This window comes from Protomyctophum bolini (genome assembly GCF_963924005.1).
Source record: "Protomyctophum bolini genome assembly, chromosome: 5".
Classification (NCBI taxonomy): Eukaryota; Metazoa; Chordata; class Actinopteri; order Myctophiformes; family Myctophidae; genus Protomyctophum; species Protomyctophum bolini.
This window is the reverse complement of record NC_137866.1, coordinates 18,935,322-18,956,463: the sequence shown is the minus strand read 5'-3', so window position 1 is coordinate 18,956,463 and position 21,142 is coordinate 18,935,322. Positions and strand designations below refer to the sequence as shown.

At 42.8% G+C, this 21,142-nt stretch overlaps 1 protein-coding gene across 1 annotated transcript in view; it reads right to left on the bottom strand.

Moving 5' to 3' along the window:
- Positions 1-10,177: 10,177 nt before the first annotated feature.
- LOC308315694 (nucleolar protein 4-like) overlaps positions 10,178-21,142 on the bottom strand; it is a gene marked incomplete at its 3' end in the record, with an annotated part of 131,284 nt that continues 120,319 nt past the window's right edge. The window contains exons 5-10 of the mRNA XM_080763808.1: positions 20,101-20,564; positions 18,930-19,115; positions 17,604-17,792; positions 12,747-12,860; positions 11,364-11,607; positions 10,178-10,437 (exon numbers count right to left, since the gene is read on the bottom strand). Of these exons, the coding sequence (XP_080619934.1) occupies positions 10,178-10,437; positions 11,364-11,607; positions 12,747-12,860; positions 17,604-17,792; positions 18,930-19,115; positions 20,101-20,564 (1,457 nt within the window). The remainder of the gene's footprint in view (positions 10,438-11,363; positions 11,608-12,746; positions 12,861-17,603; positions 17,793-18,929; positions 19,116-20,100; positions 20,565-21,142) is intronic.

The following is a 21,142-nucleotide window of genomic DNA, read 5'->3' as shown; positions in this document are numbered from 1 at the left end:
GCTGACTGACTCCCTCTCAGCTTTCCTTCTGTCTGTCTCAATACAGATGCAGTCGAGTATACCACATAAAACAAACTGGGAAATCATGTTTTTCTTCTGAAAATGTTTGATTATTATACATACCTGAAGAACAAAACAACATGACACAAAACAAGACAAACCCCGTTGTTCTATTTGATAGATAGCACACCGTTTTATTAGTATATTTAGCTTTGTGACGAACAGCTTGGGAGAAACAAAATAAATAATTAAAAAATAAAATGGTCACAATTTATTTTTCTTCAAAAGTTTTTTTTTGGGGGGGAAACAACATTTTAGCCTTTAGCAGTGACATCACACAAAGGAAAAAAAAGAAAAGAAAAAAGCAAAATGTCAGGTCATTGGTCTGCTTGTTTCACGGAACCCAGAGTGATATGTTCTTGTTAGGCTACTAAATAACTGTGCCCATAATGTTTTTGCAAGAAGTCAGCAATCAGAAAATAATTAAAGAAAAAAGTATATTTTTTAAGTTATTTTTTTGTTTTTGAGTTTCCTTTTTTTCTCATCTCGGTCATTTTAAGTTGCTTCACATATATTATCAACACTTTTCCAAAGAATCAAAATATTTAGCCACAGGTACTGAAAAACAGTATCCACTGTTAATAAACACAATAAATATAAAAAAAGAAGAATCATTTTTGATATAATTTATATGGTATCAAAGAGAGGGAAATGGGCCTTCAGGTATATATGTGTTTTACAAAAGTGATGTCCTTTTTTATTTTTCCTGAGGTCGGTTTTTTATCATCGTCTGTGGTTTAAGGTTTTGCTAAATATACTAATAGAGAAAGAAGACCACACACAGGGTCTGGTAATGGCTTATCATTCACTGGATTTGTGGTAACACCACTACAAATTCAATGTGGCCCTACCTTAGAGTATATACTCTAAGGGCCTACTTGTGACTTGTGTACTAAGTTTCGCTAAGAGGTCAAAAGTTAAGTCCGCCCCTCAAAGCCAAACAAACACACAACTAAACGCCCCCTCCCTTCACAAAACATTGTTTCTTCTTCATGGGATTACCCTGCCATTTTGAATTTTAGCACGTTACTTCTTCTTAACTTCCTGCTAGTCACATTTATTAATCTGTCCTTCAGTTTTCCCTAAAAATGTCCATTAGCATCATTATAAACTAAAATCACAGGCCACAGCTAGCCATCCAGCTAACTGTTATTGGCATCCTTAACAATAAAACTAAAACAAAACAGAGTTGTACACAATTAGCATTTCAATGATGAATGCAAATGATAACAATGCCAACAAGCCTTTTGTGGAAAAACTGAATATTATCATAGAAACCTTACTCCAAAATATGACTATCTGGTGAATAAAGATAACCGTATAAAATTCAACATGTAACGGCATCCCTTTGAGGATAGGTAAAGTGTAAATTCAGTTTAGATGCAGTCCCATTTCCCTTCAGTGTGTTAGGAAGGAGTAATAATCAGATAAGCTGAGTGAGTGAGTAAAGGGGTGGGGTGTAGAGGGGTAGGTGGGGTTGTGGTGGGAACAAAATTAACAGAAAAAAGAATCGCAAAAATCTGTACATGTAAACATCACACTTCCACTGAGTTGAAAATCATGAGGAGAATACAGGCTTTCACATTGGTATTACTGCAGGTACAAAGACCCTCGGTGGACAGACACAAATCAAGACAATCAGAGTCTGGTACAAGTCGGGTGAAAAGGAAGGGAATAGCAGGAAAAGAAAGAAAAATTGTCAAAATACCCCCAAAAAGTTAACGGGAAACAGAGGATTCTAACACACACCCAAAAACAAATACAAAATAATATAAAATTAAATAAAACATTAAAGCCTTGGCTCAGAGAGCCATTTGTTTGATTTTACAGTAGTAGAAGCTGTACACTGCTCCGATAAAAAAGGTGTGTGTGTGTGTGTGTGTGTGTGTGTGTGTGTGTGTGTGTGTGTGTGTGTGTGTGCGTGTGCGTGTGCGTGTGCGTGTGTGTGTGTGTGTGTGTGTTTGTGTGTGTGTGTGTGTGTGTGTCTCGAGCAAACTGTCTGAATGAGGCAGACTCTTCGTTATCTTTGTGTTTTTTAAACAAGTTTGTGACCATTTGTAGACCTGACCAGCACCATATGTCACCTATCTGCTCAGGAGAAACAACAAGGTAATCCTAAAACACACCTATGCAGCTTTTCCAATGTATTGTATTATTTGCCAGGTAAAGTCTTTGATATGAATGAGGTATGAACCGGTTTCAACATTACATAGTTCAGACCATTCGTTACAGTGAAACTGTGTCATCCGGTCTGTTTGGTGGATTTATTTAAATACTGGGTCTCAAATGCTAGATTTGAGCTCTTGTTTTTTCACAAGCAAAGAAGTTCTAATTCTAGTTCTATAAACATTACATATCAAGGGGGGGGACGGACGGACGACAGTGTGGAGGATATTTCCCCTGGTCAGAGAAAACATTCAGCCACACATCAATACATCAAAGTGATAAAACTGTATGGTCAAAAGGCAAACTCTTAAAAAGGAAGTGTAATTTTCACAGGGAAATTTGAGATATGTTTGAGACAAGAGTACATAATACACCGTGAAATCATCAGTGTTAATCTCTCCGCTTTGAGTGTACAAATGAAATCACATTGGCAGAATTAACACTCAGGATTTTACTGTGTACACATTGTGTGAGATGATGCATGGCTAGGTGTTCATTATAGAAAATCAATGCAGGATATGATCCCAACAGCAAAATGCTATTCAGCATTTTGCTTTTGCTTTAAAATACCATGCATTATTTAAGCACAAGGCCAGTGTATTATGCCTTACTGAATAGCAGCGGTCTAATATGCCGTTTTCCTGCAATATATTACAGCATGGAAAAAAACATATAGAACAGGCTTGTTTTTTTAAATCTGAAGCTATTGATGAATGAAACAGTCAATCCACTTCCTTAATTTTTTTTGAGGCAACATGAGTTTGAGAATAAAATGACGCAGCTAGAAAATGTATCATCATTTTTCATCAAAAAGCGACCCGCCCCCCAAAAAATCATCACAGGTATTTGCAAAACATGTCGTGTCCTTTTAAGAGATTATACCTTGGTGCTGGTAAGGTCCATGGTTACGGTTTCTATTGTTGTGACAACTGAGATGACATCCTTATTTGGAATGTGCAGTACAGGCATACATGACCTCATCTGAGTGACGCTGGAACATTTGTACAAAATATCTTCTCGAAAAAGACAACTTTTACTCGCACTACAAAATATATATATAAAATAATAACATCAAGAAGAATCAGAACATTGATAATAATCATATAATAATTAATAAAAATAGAAATCAGGTAGAAATGCGCAGGCCATTTTGGTTTGGCCGGGTGAAGAGATAACAGGAAGAAGAGGCGTTTTGGAGTAAGAACGTGTTGATTATGGCTAAAATACTCATATCATATTCTCCAAGTCTGTCCAGCTGTACATAATAGCTGTAGCCTACTCAGAGAATGTGGATCAAACAATGAGCAAATTACACCTTTTAAAAGATTGTCTTTTGCCTGTTTTTTGTTTTTCCTTTTCTTTTCTTCAAATTTTTTATAAAGTGTTTGGGCTTATGGAAAATCAAACCTGGGTGCAAAAACACAGAAACACTTTCTGTGGTTGATTGAGGCTGTCTGGCATGAATAGACCAATGGGACGACCCCCAAAATCCGCAAGGCAGATCACCACACAGACTAAGGCAATGATTCAACTGCACTGTGTCTTGGTTCTCTGGAACCAGGAGTAATATTAGCAGGTGTAAAAGCATAATTAGCTTTAGTCTTTGTGGAAATGGCATTATGAATGTGTGTTATTCTTGTTTCTTTTGTACTCGTGGGGATATTCCTTCAGGTGCATTATGCAGCAAAACAAAAACAATCAATTCCACAGAAAGTAAATTGACTATTCAAACATTTCAAAAGTGTTTGTAACTAGACCGTAAGAGATAGAGAATAAAAGCAAAGGTTTTAGCCACATGAGGAAGGAGGGAAGGGTGGATGGAGGAGTCTCTTCACTTACTACAGGGCTTCTTAACCGTTTCCCCGCCAGGATTAATTAATAACATGCCAGAATATCGTGCCATTCCTTATTTTGAAGATCCAAAACACCGTGACCGGATGTTGTGTCAGCTGACTCTCGACCGGTTGTTATTGTCTGCCTGGAGCTTGATAGCTACTGGCCGGCGCCATTACTACGACCGCCAGGCTCCATACAAAAATGCCGCCTGGGAGGGGCATTTGGAGACTAAAGCGACTGAAAGCGTGCGTGCGTGTGCACACGCTCATGCACTAATGAAGATGGCGCAGCCCAGGGTCTAAGCTAACAACACATCCGAAGCTAATGTAAGTAGCCTTTCCACTAGATCGAATCAAACACATTTATACAACTGAATAAACGTAGGCTACGCATTTTGGCAGCGTCTCTTCCCGACAAATAACGCAGACTAGGTTTTTTAGCTTGGAAAAGGTTAACGGAAAACCCCCAGGGGTTTATACGTCCCCACCTTTTTTCCCCTCCACACCAAATTTGCTGAAAATTAAAACACCTGTTGCCACAGGTAGACACACAGTAGGAAACAGGTGCCATACGCATTGAGCCCAGATAATTTAGGACAATGTTATTAATGATAAATTATTCTCGAAATAACTATAACCATTTTCCCCTATTTTCTTTCAGTCTTTCTTGTCACACTCCACCCTTTTCAGAAGGCTGTGTCATAAAAGAAAATGTTGCATAAAAACCTTCATTCATTTTTGATTGATTTTCTATCACCCTTTTATATTGTACCAATTGTGTCAATGAAGCATCAAATATCCCCGTGGTCAAATAAACGACATTCAGACTCTTGTTAATTAAAAACGGCATGGTTGTCAATGTGATAATGATGGTTGTAGTCTTATTTTTTTAATTAAGTAAATGAACAGGCTGACTAATTGTTAACGCAGAGGTTCTTGGTAAATGAGAAAAAGCATAAAAAAACATGACAAGCATTTTTAAGATACAGGGTTTTCATCCAACGGTGGCTAAAAAGACGCATCAGCAGCAGTGATTGAAATATCATCTGTCAAGAAGGTAAAAGAAAACAGGTTCCATCCTCGTTAGACGTTTACACTAAAATTGTAATGGTATGCATGGTGTGTGTGTGTGTGTGTGTGTGTGTGTGTGTGTGTGTGTGTGTGTGTGTGTGTGTATGTGCGTGTGTGCGTGCGCGTGTGCACAGAACCCACCAAACAGGAATTTCATTTAAAGTCTTTCAGTAGTTGATTGAGCAGAACCAATCACATTGTCTCAATTTTGCCAAGCCCCACCCACAGGGCAGTCCAGGCAGCCTCAACCGAACATTGGCAGTATTTGAGAACACAGTGAGGATCAAGGAGGAGTAGAGACGGATAGGTCATTGATGTCACCCACAAAATCAGGGTGAGCAAACGCAGTTGATTTAGTTTGTACCCATACTGTAGTATAGGCTACTATATACTATGAGTATAGCACTGGAACAAAATAAGCTTATATACAAAAATAATTATAATATGTAATAAATATGTGGGATTTATTGGAAAATAATTTGATGCCGATTGTGTCCACCTTGATAGCAAAGACAGCATGGAATTCGCCCTGTCAGAGCTGGGTTCAACCAACAGCGCGTCCTTTTTTTCAATTTGAATAAATGTAGCACAGGCTTGAGCATTTCCAAACCACAATATGTTGTGACATGACTGACGTCTCCTTCTCTCTTCCCCATAGCTGAGGATGAGAAACCTCTAGCTGGGTGATTTTTTGTTGCATATTTCTCTTGATTTTGTGTCGTTCGTTAAATGAAAACATTTTAAACCTAACTGCAACTGGGCAATAACAGAGCGTCTTCCTTTTCAGACCAAGAACAAAACAAACAAACAAAAAATAACTTTTACTAATTCTACATCTACAAATTCAATAAATTAAATACTTTACATTTCATTTTCTGAACATTTTTGAACAATTCTAACCTTGATGGGGTGATTATTTTTTATTTTTTTTACATTGCATTTAGACGTACATTGATAAAAGTTGAAAGGAGGTTTTGCCGTACGGCTTTCACAGGTTCAGGGCAAGCATCAATGAATGCAGATGTGCATGTACAGTATGTTATCACACCTCCCGGATTAATGGCTTTAATATGCCAAAAACATGTACTAGTCAGTAGCCCACACGTGCCGGTCATCTGGTGTAGTGATGATAGAAAGATTAAAGAGATTTCACCATCCAACCAACATTGTGTTAGCTAGCAGACGCAGCACTATACTGTCGCCAAAAACACCAAACCGTTAAATGACTAGGGGGCGCTATGATTATCAACTGCATTGCAAAAAAGAAACACCTCGTCTTCCTTTCTGTTTTTTTTTTTAATCTTCTCTTCCTTTTCAATTCACACATCTTGTTTACAGCCGTGCAACCACAAGGGGGCGTCTCGTCTCTTCCTGGGAAACATACATAAACACATGGAGAGACTGCCCCCCCTTAACCAATTCACAGATGACTGTTGCTTCGCTCAGTGTGCAAAAAAGGGAGCAAGTTACAGTGACACGACTACGACCACAGTCAGACTGAGTAGAAAGCACAGTAAAAAACCACAGTAGAGTGACAGTTGAAATCCTCCTGACAAGAATCCACCTCCAGAGGAAAGTAGTAGTTGCATTCATATTTCGCCCCGTTTCTGAACATAATTCAACCCCCCCCCCCCCCCCCCCCCCCCAGAGTTTGACTGCAAGTGTAAAAACGAGACACCTGGGCCCAGAGACATATCTAAAAGAGTTAGAATATATAAATAATTGGAATCTTAAATTAACTCAATAAGCATCTAGATACAATTCTTAACAAACAACATTTGCCAGGGTACAAATTTCAGTTCCATCCAGTAAAGCCAAATTTTGGTATTGCTTGCCAAACTGTAATATTATTTTAGGTATTTAAAGTATAAATTAAAAAGAAAACAGACTCACTGGAGGATTCAAATAATTCTAGATGCATCAACGTCCCATCTCTTTTGGATAGAAGGCTCTGGCCAAAACCCAGAACAGGACGGCATGTACACACCAGAGAACATCAAGAGTTTAAAATCTTTGAATGTACTATTGGGTCTATAGAAAGATGTCTCATATGCCCCAGAGCGGTTTGAGTTCTTGTACCTTTTGGGGTTGCAAAGGGAACTCGTCACTCCCTATACCCTTCAGACCAGAGGATGAAGGTGTCGGGTGAGGGAACTTTACCAATAAATAAACCAAAGAGGTATAGTCACCATAAGAAAGGTGAAAAAACAAAACAGAGAACACAGCCTTATGAAGAAAGAAGAAACTGATCAACCAACTGGAATTCCAAGAAAAGAGGAACAACTGGAATGATGAACTACTGTAGAACGACGGCGTGTTGGTATACGTGTTCTCTAAAGGACTTTACAATTGTTAAAGTTCAAAGGTCTGTGTTTAAAAGGTCCCTCTCTGTGGTGTTGTTTTCACTGTGTTACAGTGGAGTTTATAAGGTTGAGGTTAAAACGGAGGTTGGTGGGTTGGTTTGGGCGTTTTGGCTAGCGAACGGAACGCCCGGCGTTCTTTGAGGTTTCAGGTCTATGGCAGAAGGTCCGGTTTAAAATAGCAGCAGCAACATGAATCATCATTGTAGTCATCATAGTAGTAAAAATAATGATGATAATAGTAATAATAATAATAATAATGGCCCTCTCAAAAAAGTCTAACAGACACAATAACACAAGGAGAAGTCCTTCCAGTGCCTCCCATGCTCTGGTCCCAACAACCAGGATCAGACGAGATCAGACTAACAGAGCCACTCTAAGCCTTGGCCAGGGAGGAAAGTAGAGGGAGGAGAGGAAAAACGAGAAAGCCGGTATACAGTAGGTCCACAAAAATAAGATTAGATTAGGTCCAGTGAGAGGGGGGGGGGGGGAGAGGAAGGGAAAGGGGAGTGTAAATATCCCATCCCAGAGAGAGAGAGAGGGGTGGGGGGAGGAGGAGGAGGGGAGGAGGGGGTTTTCAAATGAACGCTGAGGTTTGGCTTACATCTGGGAGGAAAAATTGCCACCAGAAATAAACACATTTAGCAGCCCCCCCTTCCTTTTAAGAAACACCCGTACAGCCATTCCCCACCTCCCCTTTCAGAACGGACAAAGTCAATCCCAGTCCAGAATTTTGGATCATTAATGTCTTCAGTTTGAAATGGTTTATATACAGCAGCACACTGAACAGAACCTGCACACAACTAAAAGTCCCTCTCGGTGTGTTTCTTTCTTTTTGAAGATGTCATTGTTCGGAAACGGTCACGTCCCACAACATCAGTTCTTGCAATGCTCTATCGCTTTGCCATTACAGGTCTTTGCACAGTCTGCCTTTAATATCTTTTTAGAAAAAAATAACTTGAAGACATCAGGTGGTACGATAAGGTAAACTGGCTTCTGGTGGGAATCTCACCTCTTGCCGTGCATGTATGCATGTGTGTGTGTGTGTGTGTGTGTGTGTGTGTGTGTGTGTGTGTGTGTGTGTGTGTGTGTGTGTGTGTGTGTGTGTGTGTGTGTGTGTGTGTGTGTGTGTGTGCGTGCGTGCGTGCGTTCGTGCTTGTGTGTGTAAATCTGAGAAAGTGAAGATGGTTGGCAGATTTGATCTGAGGTATTTCCTGGTGGTGAAGATGGCGTCTTGGATGCATAAGTAGCTCGTTACTCCCTGGGTAAAGGGCTGGGGTTCAGGGGAAGGTTTTTGGGGTGCAGACCGAGGGTGAGTTTTAAGGGTGAGGTTTCAAGGTCAGGTAGAGGGAAAAGTGCTATAGGACACAGAGAGCTTATATACAAGCGAGCACAAAACAGTTATCTCTCCTCTTTTGTGTTATCAAAAACATTTTTTTCTTGACATTTTCCAGTTTTTACTCCATTCAGCCACTCCAGGCTCAGAGAAGGTGAGAGTGTCTTAGCCATTTAGTTAGTGCCATCTTTTAAGATAAGTCAAACCGCTTCGTCCTTCAGTCAATTGGGAACTAAAACTAAAACTAAAACAAAAACGCTCACAGGACTTAACAACACAACAAGTTCAATCTTCGATTGAACTTGAAATCAATTTCTGGTAATTCTTTTTAATAAACAGTTTTAGTACTACTAATTTAGGGAGTCATTTTTCTTTTAAATCGTTATGATAGAATGGCATTGGCCATTTGGCCATCAACACCCGTCAATTGGGGGGGGGGGGGGGGGGGGGGAAGCAAAGAACAGAAAATAAATCTCCCAGGCGTCAAGACTTCCTGCAAAAAAAAAAGGAAAAGCTCATTTCACTTGTCTGCCCACAAGGGGGCAACATCGTCTCCTGTTAGAACCCACAACAGCAGCATCAACAACAGCTCTGCAGGCTTCTTCACGTCTCCACCAGCCAGCTCAAACAAACGTGTTCTCCTCCTCTCCTTCCACAGTTTCAATAGGTCTTTGTTCTCTCCCGTCGCCCTCGTCTCTCTCCGTTGCTCTCTGTTCCTCTCTTCCACACTCCTTCGCTTGGAGCGTGGCCGTGATTGTGAGGTGCTTCCAGAGAGGAGAGTACACAGGAGGAGAGGTGAGGTGAGAGAGAGCGGATGAGAGGTGGGGAGAGGATAGAGAGGAGTGGGAAAAGCCTCTCAACCTCCCAAGTGCTCTCTTCTCTTTCCATTCTCTTCATTTTTTTCCCACCCTCTCCTGGTAAAAATGATGGGCGGGATGGGGGGGGTCAGCTAGGGGACAGATGAAGGTGCCGTGAGTCTGTCTTCCTTCTCTCCCACTTTCCTCACTCTCCATTTCTCCAGAGAGGAGTGAAAACAAAGTCCTGACCTCCCACTGTCTCTCTCTTTCTCTCTCTCTCTCTCTTTCCAAGAAAATTACAGGAGAGAGGAAGGAGAGTGGATGAGCAAGACGTCCAACTGACAGAGAGCAGATACCGGAGGGAGAGAAAGAAGGAGGTCCCCATGTTAAATGGCATCAAGTAGAAACACGAGGAGGAGAAACAGACGAACGGAGGGACGAATACAGGGGGGAATGGAGACACAAAAGACAGCCACAAGGGGAGGTATATCTATGTGTGTGTGTGTGTGTGTGTGTGTGTGTGTGTGTGTGTGTGACCCCGTTTCCCACAATTCAGTTCTGCTGTAGGATGAGGTTCTCTAGCTCGTCGGCAGAGCGGAGCAGGAAGGCGGCCGATTCGCGGTACCCGGCGATCAGCTGTCGCACCGCGGTGATCTCTGGTTGGCTGAGCTGGGTCGACGCCCCGCCCCCTGCCCCGCCCCCACTGTTACTGCCCCGCCCACCGAGGCTGTGATTGCTGGAGATGACGGCGGAGGAGGAGTTACTGCTGCCATTGTTGGAGGTCAGGGATTTCATACTGAGGTCTGTAGGGCCTGGAGGAAAGCGAGGCATGGAGGGACGGGTGGCGAAATAAGATGAGAGAGAGAGTCAGGGATGGGGAGGATGGAGCGATGGGTAAAAGTAAACAAAGGGCAAAAATATAGAAGGATTAAGGGAGGGGCAGGGAGTAGTGCAGGAGAGATTTGAAACGTAAAGGTCAGTAAGCAGACAAAAAACAGCCGACATTTAAATCGTTTTAGATTATACGGTCACAGGCACGAGGCTGAAGGCTGTCCCATTAGCCAAATGGTTAGGGCGCACATACCACGTGGGCACAATGCCCTGATCCGACTGTCAAAAATAAAGACTTGAAATTCCCCTCCAGAAAACCCCAAACAAAAACAAAACAAGGTGGATGCATTCGTATAGTGCTGTAATTGTGAGACGTTGACACTCATTAGAATGCCGCTCGACCATTCATAATGCAAAGCTGGACCAAACTGTGGTATAATATGTGTTCTGTTTCAGTTGCCGTTTGTGTTTTCAGCAGGTTATGGAAAATTAAGCCAAGTCACACCTCAATCGTACTAATGTGACGTAACAGAAAAACAAAAGCCACATTTTGGAATCGATTGAAATCGTAAAAAATATCCACTGTACTTGTGGTACTTTACTTTCTAAGGCCCTGTCCCACACCTACAGTCCTACAAGGGTAGCATCTAAAAGAAATCTCGGTCCACATGAAAACTAATTAAAACGCTAAAAACGCAGCTGTCATCGCAACACTGTCCACTGGCAGCCAGTCAACAACTGCAGTCTCACGACGACAGGCAGATAATAGCGCCTGTTCTTTTCTAGCTCAATAAATATTATACAAGGAGCAGCGAGAACAACAGAAAAAGAAGGGGATCTTTGTGTAAAAGAAGATGATGCACATTGCGTTATCTTCTTTTCCACCTCGACACCTCAAATGTCTCACCGTTGCTCTGCGTGGCGGCGCCGGTCGTCAGGGAGACCGGGTGTTGCATGGCGGCGCCCAGGCCAGCGTATCCGCGGTAGCCGTAGCTGAGTCCAGCTCCGTTGATGTATATCTGGGGCTCCTGGGAGGAGGAGAAGGCAGAGGCCGCTAGGGAGTAGGCAGAGTGGGCCAGAGACGCAGGCTCCCTCAGACCTCCTCCTCCTCCTCCTCCTCCACTGGATGGCTTGTCCAGGGAGATCTCATCCTAAGGGGTAAAGATGGGTACAATACTCAACAACCACCATGGCAAGTATTACAGTTCTGTTTAATTTCTTAGGTCAAAATAGTACAAGTAAGACGCGCAAACGCGGGAAGCGAACGCAGCTTTTTTAAGTTTATTTTTTAGTTCTCCTTTTTTTTAAGTGTTTTTTTTAAGAGTGTGTATGTGTGTATTTTTTTGTATTTTTTTAAAGGTTTTCTTTAAGTTTTTTGTAAAGTTATTATTATTATTGTAAGTAATTTTTTTAAAGTTTTTTCTTTTAAAGTTTTTTTTAAGTAAAGTTTGTGTGTGTGTGTGTGTGTGTGTGTGTGTGTGTGTGTGTGTGTGTGTGTGTGTGTGTGTGTGTGTGTGTGTGTGTGTGTGTGTGTGTGTGTGTGTGTGATACACCACGCGCCCGCCTGGTGGCGGGCGGGTGACGGACAGACATGTTCTGCTAGGTCTCATAGTTAGCGCTCACTGCATTCGCAACTATCATGGATATCTGTCATGGATAATTACCTAGCCAAAGCTGGTCCATTAAGTCCATTAAAGTGTCAAAACTACTATCATAGAAATGCTATACTTTCTGCAGTCAACTGAGTGGAACACAAGGGATGATGTGACACATCATCTGGGGCTTGTCCAGAATGGGTGCAATAGTGGGAGTGAGAGCAGAAAGGGAGGCAGGGACATTGCTAGTTTAAGTCATCAGTGTTAATTTAGCCATTTGTAACTCTGAGAGTGTACACATCTAACAAAATATACCCATAAGAGTTCAATTAACATTCCAGATTTTACTGTGTGTGACCCTGTAATGTCGATGTCCCTGTAATATGTTTAAATTGTGAACTAATCAACAGTATACAACATGATGAATTGTTTTGAAAATGCAAGAGAACACCTGAAGATTTATTTGATTAATACAGAGGAATAATTTAACTCTGAAAGAGTTCAATTCAAAGTTAAATTAACAGAGATTGAAAAGCAGAGACAGACAGGCAGGCAGACATACAGGCACCCATTATGTATTCTGTCCTGCTGTGCGTAGTGTCGACAGTCAAAACACAGCAGCATGTACACAACAATTCAGTCCATCCACCAAAAGCCGTTTGAACATGCCATGCACACGCCCGCCTACTACTCACATGATAAGTGTCCATTCTCATTCTCTTGGCAGCCTTTCGTGATTCACTCTCGCAGGCAGCAGCCAGGATGTTCTCAGCCATGGCTGAGGTGAGGTGTGGTGGAGTGGGTCGTGTCTGCAGAGAGAACACACAACATTACCGTTGCGTCTGGATATCAAGTAGAATCCTCTGTTCATATAGTCTGAGATGGTACAAATCGAATGGAACATATTGAACTGAAACATATTTTGCGCCTAGCCGTCTTGATGAATTGAACACATAGGACCGCAATGGAAACAAGCCCTCAGGGCCTTTTGTATTATCCTTTTAACATGACAGCCATGTTAAAAGGATAATACAAAAGGTACCTCTGTACTTTTTGTGAACTGTTAATAAAGTATTCAATAAATCAATCAATCAATCCATCCCACTGCTTCATGCTAAATAGTCCTAATTGTAAATGATAACTGTAATGTACAAGGTGACCACCGAGGTGCAGCAGAGATCACTGCTTGGTTATCCTGCTACCCTAATAGACAGGGGTACATAAGCACATGGCCGTTTATCCAACAGCTTTCTCCGACCCAACCACACTTTCACCACACATCTCTATATGCAAAATAAATTCGGCACACTCCCAGAATACATATAGGCTACATTTCATTGAAAGAAATGTCTTAATTACTGAATAAATATTACTTTTGTCAACCACGCCATTGTTGCTCAACATCAACAGCCTACGTCAGAATCGTCATGTTGGCGTCTACTACGCCAACTACGTTCACTTAATGGGGCCAGTCCTTCACAGTGACACACGCGTTAGATGAACCACGCGACCGGGATGGTTTCTACCCCTCAATGTCGTGCATTTGCTGCGCCCTTCTAATGCTGCGCCACGCCTACTCTATACTGCTCCATGCGACTCGAACAGCGTCAGCAGCAGCAGCTCCGAGCCTCCGTCAGAAAGGCTGCCCACAGCACTGCACAGCCCCACACCCAAATGAATCGAATGAATGAATAAGGCGCTTATATCGCTTTTGCTCAGTGGATGGGACATTTACATTAAAAGCAATCGGATGGACGCGTGGATAATGGCATGGTTGTGTGCAATCGGAGGGAAAGCTTCCATAATCCATATAGCTTCCATGCTAGCTGCTTCAGACACAGGGGAGGGGAGGGAGAAATAGTGCGAAATAGCGCTTATGCAACAATTACCCTAAAACACAAACACCTCAACTCGATGTCATTGTGAATAAGAATTTCGAGCGCAATAACAATTTTTGGAAGGACACTTTCACCCAGTATCAAGCTAAATGTGGAAGCCGTGTGTGTCACACCAAAACGGGTGTCCTATAGAATCCTGTAACCAGCCTCTCGCACTGCCTGCGAGTTGGCTCCGTCTAAGGCTCCGTCTTATGAGCAAATTTAGAACTTCCGGTCTGAGAGCTAGCAGATTTAAGACATCCGGTTGCTTTCAGAATAAAATAAAGTTATTTAATTCGTTAATTAAATAATTTTTACATTACATTATTAGTATTATTATTACATTACAGTTATTGTAAAGACACACATTATGTTTCTGTGTAAAAATAAGTAATTAAATAACATAAAAAAGTTATCTAAATGGATAAATGCTATTCACTGGAGTGCATGGACTTTATAAAGTGGACACTGGACAAAACACGGCTCCGCCAGGCAACTATCTGGACATACCCACGCGTTTGGGAAGATGTCCTCTACCACCCCACAGTCTCCGCTAAGCGGGAGAGGTGTAAAATTCACAGCAGCAGAGCTTCTACTGGGGTCAATGCAAAAAAATGTACCGTTTCCGGACCCAGAATGGACACTGGACAAAGAGGCCTCCGCGAGGCAACTATCTGGACATACCCACGCGTCCGGGGAGATGTCCTCTACCACCCCACAGTCTCCGCTAAGCGGGAGAGGTGTAAAATTCAGAGCAGCAGACCTTCTATTGGGGTCAACACTCAAAAAAGTGCCGTTTCCAGACCCAGAATGGACACTGGACAAAGAGGCCTCCGCCAGGCAACTATCTGGACATACCCACGCGTCCGGGGAGATGTCCTCTACCACCCCACAGTCTCCGCTAAGCGAGTAAATGGGTGCTTATATTTCTATGTGAAATGTGGTGATGCTGGCATCACAATAGATGCCAGCATCACGCTGCCTCCGTCTAATAAGCACATTTACAACTTCCTGTTTGGAAACCCAAACAGATGCTTCTGACATTTGCCTGTGCGTGCTTAATCGTTGTACTTCTGAACACATTTCCCAAATCTCAGTGATTTATCCACACATCGCTCTGTGTGTGTGTGTGTGTGTGTGTGTGTGTGTCGCGTCGCCCTCCAGCTGCAATTGCGAGTGTGCGCAGGGCACACTACTGAGTTTAAAACCACAGCTGAAACATGAAGTGGAGTCTCCTTCTTCCCATATTGCGCTGCAACGACACTAGGATTGAGCCCCCCGAAGGGGGGCGAAATTCTAGTTATACTAATCAACATGACACCTGTTGCTAGACAGACTCCACACTCTATAACACACCTATAGAGGGAACCATGATGAAATACCCCAGCATACATATATACATACTGTCTATCAGACCACTGCTGATGTTTCAACGTGGCGTCTCTATTCTCTATTTTCTTTTCCATATTTACATTAATATTTTGTCTGTGTGTAATCTCCTACTAATATAGCATTTATCTTCTATTGTATTTCTTAATTCACAAGATGACGTCTGGCAACATATACTGTGATTTGTTTGTCTTGTTTTGTGTGTGTTTTTGTTTATTTTTGGTTGTTCATGAAAAATTAATACAATTTAAGTTAAGTTTTCTAAAATGATTCTGTTTCTCAAACATGTATTTACCCAGTATTAGTACCACAGTGGTATAATCTTATTGAACCAACATCAGTTATACAGTGGCACTATTATCAAAAACAGTATTAGTATTGCAATGGTAGCATTATCTGACCAGTATTAGTACAGTGGTAGCATTATCTGACCAGTATAGTACAGTGGTAGCCATGGTACTGTATTAGTCATTGATCCAACCACTGCAGTGATGGAGGACCCTTCATCCTGCACCTACAGTGTATTAGTATTATATACATTAGGAACTATTATCAGACATAATACTACATTAGAGGTAACTACTGAGACTGACCCCCCACCATGGTAGAGATCCCCTTTCATGCATCTCTTCTGTATTAGCACAAGAGATGGTGGTCAATTCACTGTAATTTCCCTCTGTGCATAATGCAAATTGAAACTGTAGGTCAATTTCAAAGAGTTATTCATTTCACGCGATTCCCTTTAAATGTTTAAAGAAGCACATTTACTCAATTAATTAAAGTCGAAGTGAACCCTGACCCCTGAGTTGTACAGAACTGCAGCAGACACCGCAGCCTGAATCTAGCAATTTATTCCTATTCCATTCTTTACTGTTTCAATATTCTTTGGTTCCTCAATATTGTAGTAGCACTAACAGAAATAGCAAAAAAAAAAGAATGGAGAATAACACCAGTAGTAAGAACAATAGCTAAGTAGGTCTGCCCTTTTACTAAAAATGTGCACAATTGATGTAATCATATTATATTATAATGTCTCACTGCTGTTGCATTCCTCGCATTCCTGAATTTAAAAAGCTGGAACATTCTTCAAACGTGTGGCAACTTCAATAACAAACCGATGCATAAAACAAGCCACCTACACACAGCTTCAGTGTGTGAAGTGAACCACATATTTGTCAAACCTAAAAGCCTACCCAAGAGACTTTTGTCACAGGTCTCATCTGAGTTTCATTGTTTCCATGGTTCTCCTGCAGTTTTTAGCGTTCCATCACTTACAGAGGATTGAGGCAGTTTCGGCAGTCTGTATGGAAGTCTGAATGGCCATTGAAGTATTCTCATTTTAAGAGTAGGACGCAGAGTGTACGCTGTACGCTCCTACAATGTATTTGAAAACAACTGACCTACAGTACTCCACTGCTTGCTACTGTGTGTTTGCTACAGTACGGGTTCAGTGTCTTGCTCAAGGACACCTTGACACTGAGTGATTCTCGCTGTGTACTTTCATAAGTACATACTGTAGATAAGCCGTTGTGACCAGGAGGAAATTTGAGTAAGACAGCTCTGATATTAACCAGCATACTAACACATGTACAGTATAGAGTATACTGCTCTATCACTGCTGCTGTTTTTTGCAGCACAGAAAAATATCAGTGTATTCCGATTCAGATATTATTAAAATGGACCCCTGTCCATCAGGCGGCTCAGGCCATGATGTGTTTTCTGTAGTTCTCTGTCTAAATGGTACAGATTTGCTCAACCACCCTGTCCCTCCATCTGTCAACACAACACTACTTTGGTCCCAAACAAGATAGGTCAGTGGTTTTCAACCTTTCTCATATAAAGGCCCTTTATTTATTCAGCACTTGAGCCACGGACTGATGACATTTAGCCTTGCAGACCCAAAACTAAGGAAAATGTTGTTTGGATAGTATTTTGTCCACAATTCCATGCTGTATTGATGGAGGAGGAGGAGATAAGGCAGACGTTATTTTACATGCTCTAATTGTGTAGACTTCTTGTAAATTAAGTAGCCTAATGCACGTATTTAACAATAATTTAACTCTTGAGAGTGTAAATTGAAACCAAATGGACACGTCACATTTGACACTCTCAAGAGTCAAGAGTTAAAGATCTAATAAGGGTCCATTTTGTTACCAACTGTCCATCATTTAGCTGGGGACCACCTGGAACCCCCTCAAGGACCACTGGTTACAAACCACCGCTCTAGAGGCTGCGAGTGGTGCTAGACTGTTGTGTACCCTTTAACATACAGTACATACTACATACCTCCATGCCGTTCTTCTTCATGCGTCGGCAGGATTTGAGGTAGGTGCGGATGCGCTTGCGTGCGCGTTCCTGGAACTCTGGGAACTGTCTGCTGCAGGACTCGATGATGGCCTGGATCTTCTCCTTGGGCTGCTTCGAGATGGGCACCATGCGATCCAAGTTCTCGTCCACAAACAGACGCACAAACATCTGAAAGACACAAAATAGACACAATGTGAAATGAGTGTGTTTCCTGTTTATCGATCGCCTAGCAACGGAATGTTTTAACCCATTTTGACCTGAGATCAGATTCTAAAAATGTCTTCTAAATCTTGACAGTTTTCTGAAAAAGCTACGTTTCTATGTCAGTCGTTCTTCGATTTTTCAAAAATAGCAGACCTACAAGCTCATAGTGCGCCACTCGGTGGCGTGCTATGAGCTTGTAGATCTGCTATTTTTCAATAGCTAAAGCATAACATGATGCTAAACCCAAAAGGGGTTCCCGCCAGAATGGGTTAATAATAATTCATAATTAATATATATTTTAAAAGAAGAGTAGGCGGGAAGAAAGTGTACAAATGGAACCAAATGGACCATAACACGTCCATTTGGTTTCATTTGTACTCTCTCAGAGTTAAGTTGACATTGATTTTACTATATAAAATACGTTATTATACGTTATAATCAATTGAGGTCCCAGATATAATTGGCCTACGCATGTCAAACTGGGTATCCTTAGAATTAAAATGATGAGATGATGATGATGATGATGATGAGATGAGCACTGCCATATCATTTCAAATGGGGTCTTGCCCATCTTAACACTCAAGAGTTACAGATCTATAAGGGTCCAATTTCGTTACCAAAACTCTCCATCATTTAGCTGGGGACCATCTGGAAACCCCTCAAGGAGCACTGGTGGTTCTCGGACCACTGGTTGAGAAACACTGTTCTACATCTATTCTAAAAAAATAAACCCAAATTTTTCGTGCGAGCGGACTCCGCCCCCAGCCTGGTTCCCTAGTCAAAATATGGCCCTTGAGGAAAATTAATTGGGGAACCCTGCTCTAGTGTGCACTTTTGCATACAGCAGCAACTCCCAACCTGTGGTCATGGTCTACAGTTTTGATTTATTGTTCATTAAAATAAATATGTTGCCCTGAAAATGCACACGGCCCACCCATCTGACTACTCAACACGCGTGTTAAGTAAGTGGTCATAGTTTTCCAAATGTTCCAGTGGACCCTGATTCAGAAGAGGTTGGGAACCACTGTGTGTGTGTGTGTGTGTGTGTGTGTGTGTGTGTGTGTGTGTGTGTGTGTGTGTGTGTGTGTGTACTGTACGTACATTGAAGGCCTTTAGTCTCTCGGGGTCGACTCCCTCAACCTCGATCTTGTCGCTGTCGTCATGGTCGTCATGGTCATCGTCGTCATCGTCCTGGACCACCTGGGCACCGCGGCCCATGGTCAGGTCCTCCGCACACATCTCCATCTTCACGCTGTCGTAGCTGCCCCCGGAGCTGTACTGCGGAGACTGAACACGCCCAAACTGTTAACACTTCCATCGCCCTCTAGTGTTCATGTGATGTTACCACAATATCTGTGAATTTGTGTGAACTACTTCCGGGGCACACAGCCCAACACAGCGAGAGGAGGAGCAAAACGTTGTACGAGCAGCAGCCGACATGTCTTATCTTTCACCACAAACTGTAATATGTCGGGCACGATGCGATCAAAAATCACTATTTACATCTGAAGGTCGGGGTGGATTGGACAGTATTTTTCTGAAAAAAAAGCAGCAAAGAAACGACAATGAGGGGATCCTTATGGGAGGCGCATTGATCAGTGTGTGTGTGTGTGTGTGTGTGTGTGTGTGTGTGTGTGTGTGTGTGTACCAGTCAGCCAGGTAGACGATAATTCCAAGGTCGGTATGCATTGTTAACCAATGAGAGGCAAGAGTCTCTATTCATTTCAGCTACACTGAAACATCTCTATACTGTCCCTCTCTCTCTCTCTCTCTCTCTCCAATGTGTTGTCTTGCGTTCTGTCCTCACCCCCTCCCCCTCTCACCTCCTGTATATCTTTCCATTGCTCCATTTTCTTTCTCCCTCTTTTATTTGCCCTAACTACAGTTGTATGACCTTACTCTCATTTCTCTCTGCCTCTCTCTGACTGTCTCCATTCTTTTATCAGTTCACTGTCTGCCACCTCTCAAATAGTCTCTACCTTCTTATAGAAATGGGCGGATGGGGGGTGCAGAACAGAGAAGGCTGAATGGATGCGTGCATGCGTGCGTGTTATGTGTGTGCGTGCGTGTTATGTGTGTGTGTGTGTGTGTGTGTGTGCGTAGTCTGTGTACATGACCATGATAATGTGTGAATGCATGTACAACTCTATCAGTATCATTTGTAGGTTGAGTTAGTGTGTGTGTGTGTGTGTGTGTGTGTGTGTGTGTGTGTGTGTGTGTGTGTACTATGATTGTGTGTGTGTGTGCGTGTGTGCGTGGGTCTCTCTCTCACCTTGCTCCCGTAGTCTCTGCCATCACGGTCCAGTCGCAGCTCGGCCGTGTGTGTGTGTGAGTGTGCGTTGTGCGAGTGCGGCAGGGCGGGGTGTGCGTGAGCGGCGAGGTGTGACGCGTGCGTCTTGGCGGCCAGCGGGTACTTCCTGCGGAGCTCCTCGGGCGCGTCCGGGTGGAGGGCGCCCAGCAGGGCCGCCGCCGCCGCGGAGACGGTGACGACGGGCAGGTGGGCGGAGGAGAGGGGCAGGCGCGGGCACGTCTGATTGGCGGCGGGCGACGGGTCGCTCATGTTCATTGGCTGCTGGTCCTCCTGGGACGAGGAGGAGGAGGAGGTGGGCGTGCTGAAGTCCAGCGGGGCGGGACCCCCGTTGCCGTTGACCGCCTCCGTCTCCCTGGCGACGGAGGAGGAGGAGGGAGGGGTCAGCGCCGGCGGTAGGCCACTACCGCTCTCTGACGAGGAGTCATCTGTCAAAAACACACACGTACAAACGTATGAATACACAAGCAGTGCTACTGTATGTGGACTCTGCAACATCATAAGACACTCAGAACTGGATGACGTCGATGAAACGCAACCGTAGATTAACTTGCATACAACCCAGAGGTCACCAAGCGGTGCAAAATCATTTCTTTTTTAGCAGCCATTTGAGGTAGAAGGCCACAGAAGGCCACTTGCTGGTTCAAGAGAAAGTTTATTCGGAGCAACGTTTCCGTCGTGAGGCCATCCTCAGGCTTAGCAGCCTTTTTTTATTAAAGTGTCAAATCACAACCAGTTGTCTCAAGACACTTTACAACCAACAAAGATCCACCCAGAGCAAGCAATATTGCGACAATTTTGAAACATCCAAAGTGACTGGACAAGACAGGTAGACAAAATTACCAGGTTAATATATGATGGGGGACAGCAGGAATTTCTCTATATCCATTTTTTTGTTAAGCATTTTCATAAATTCGAGAAATTGTCTCACAATAGACACATTCTATCTATTGGGAGCTACCCATAGCCTCCAGGAGAGGGCAGTATCAGCTACTGTCCCATGCAG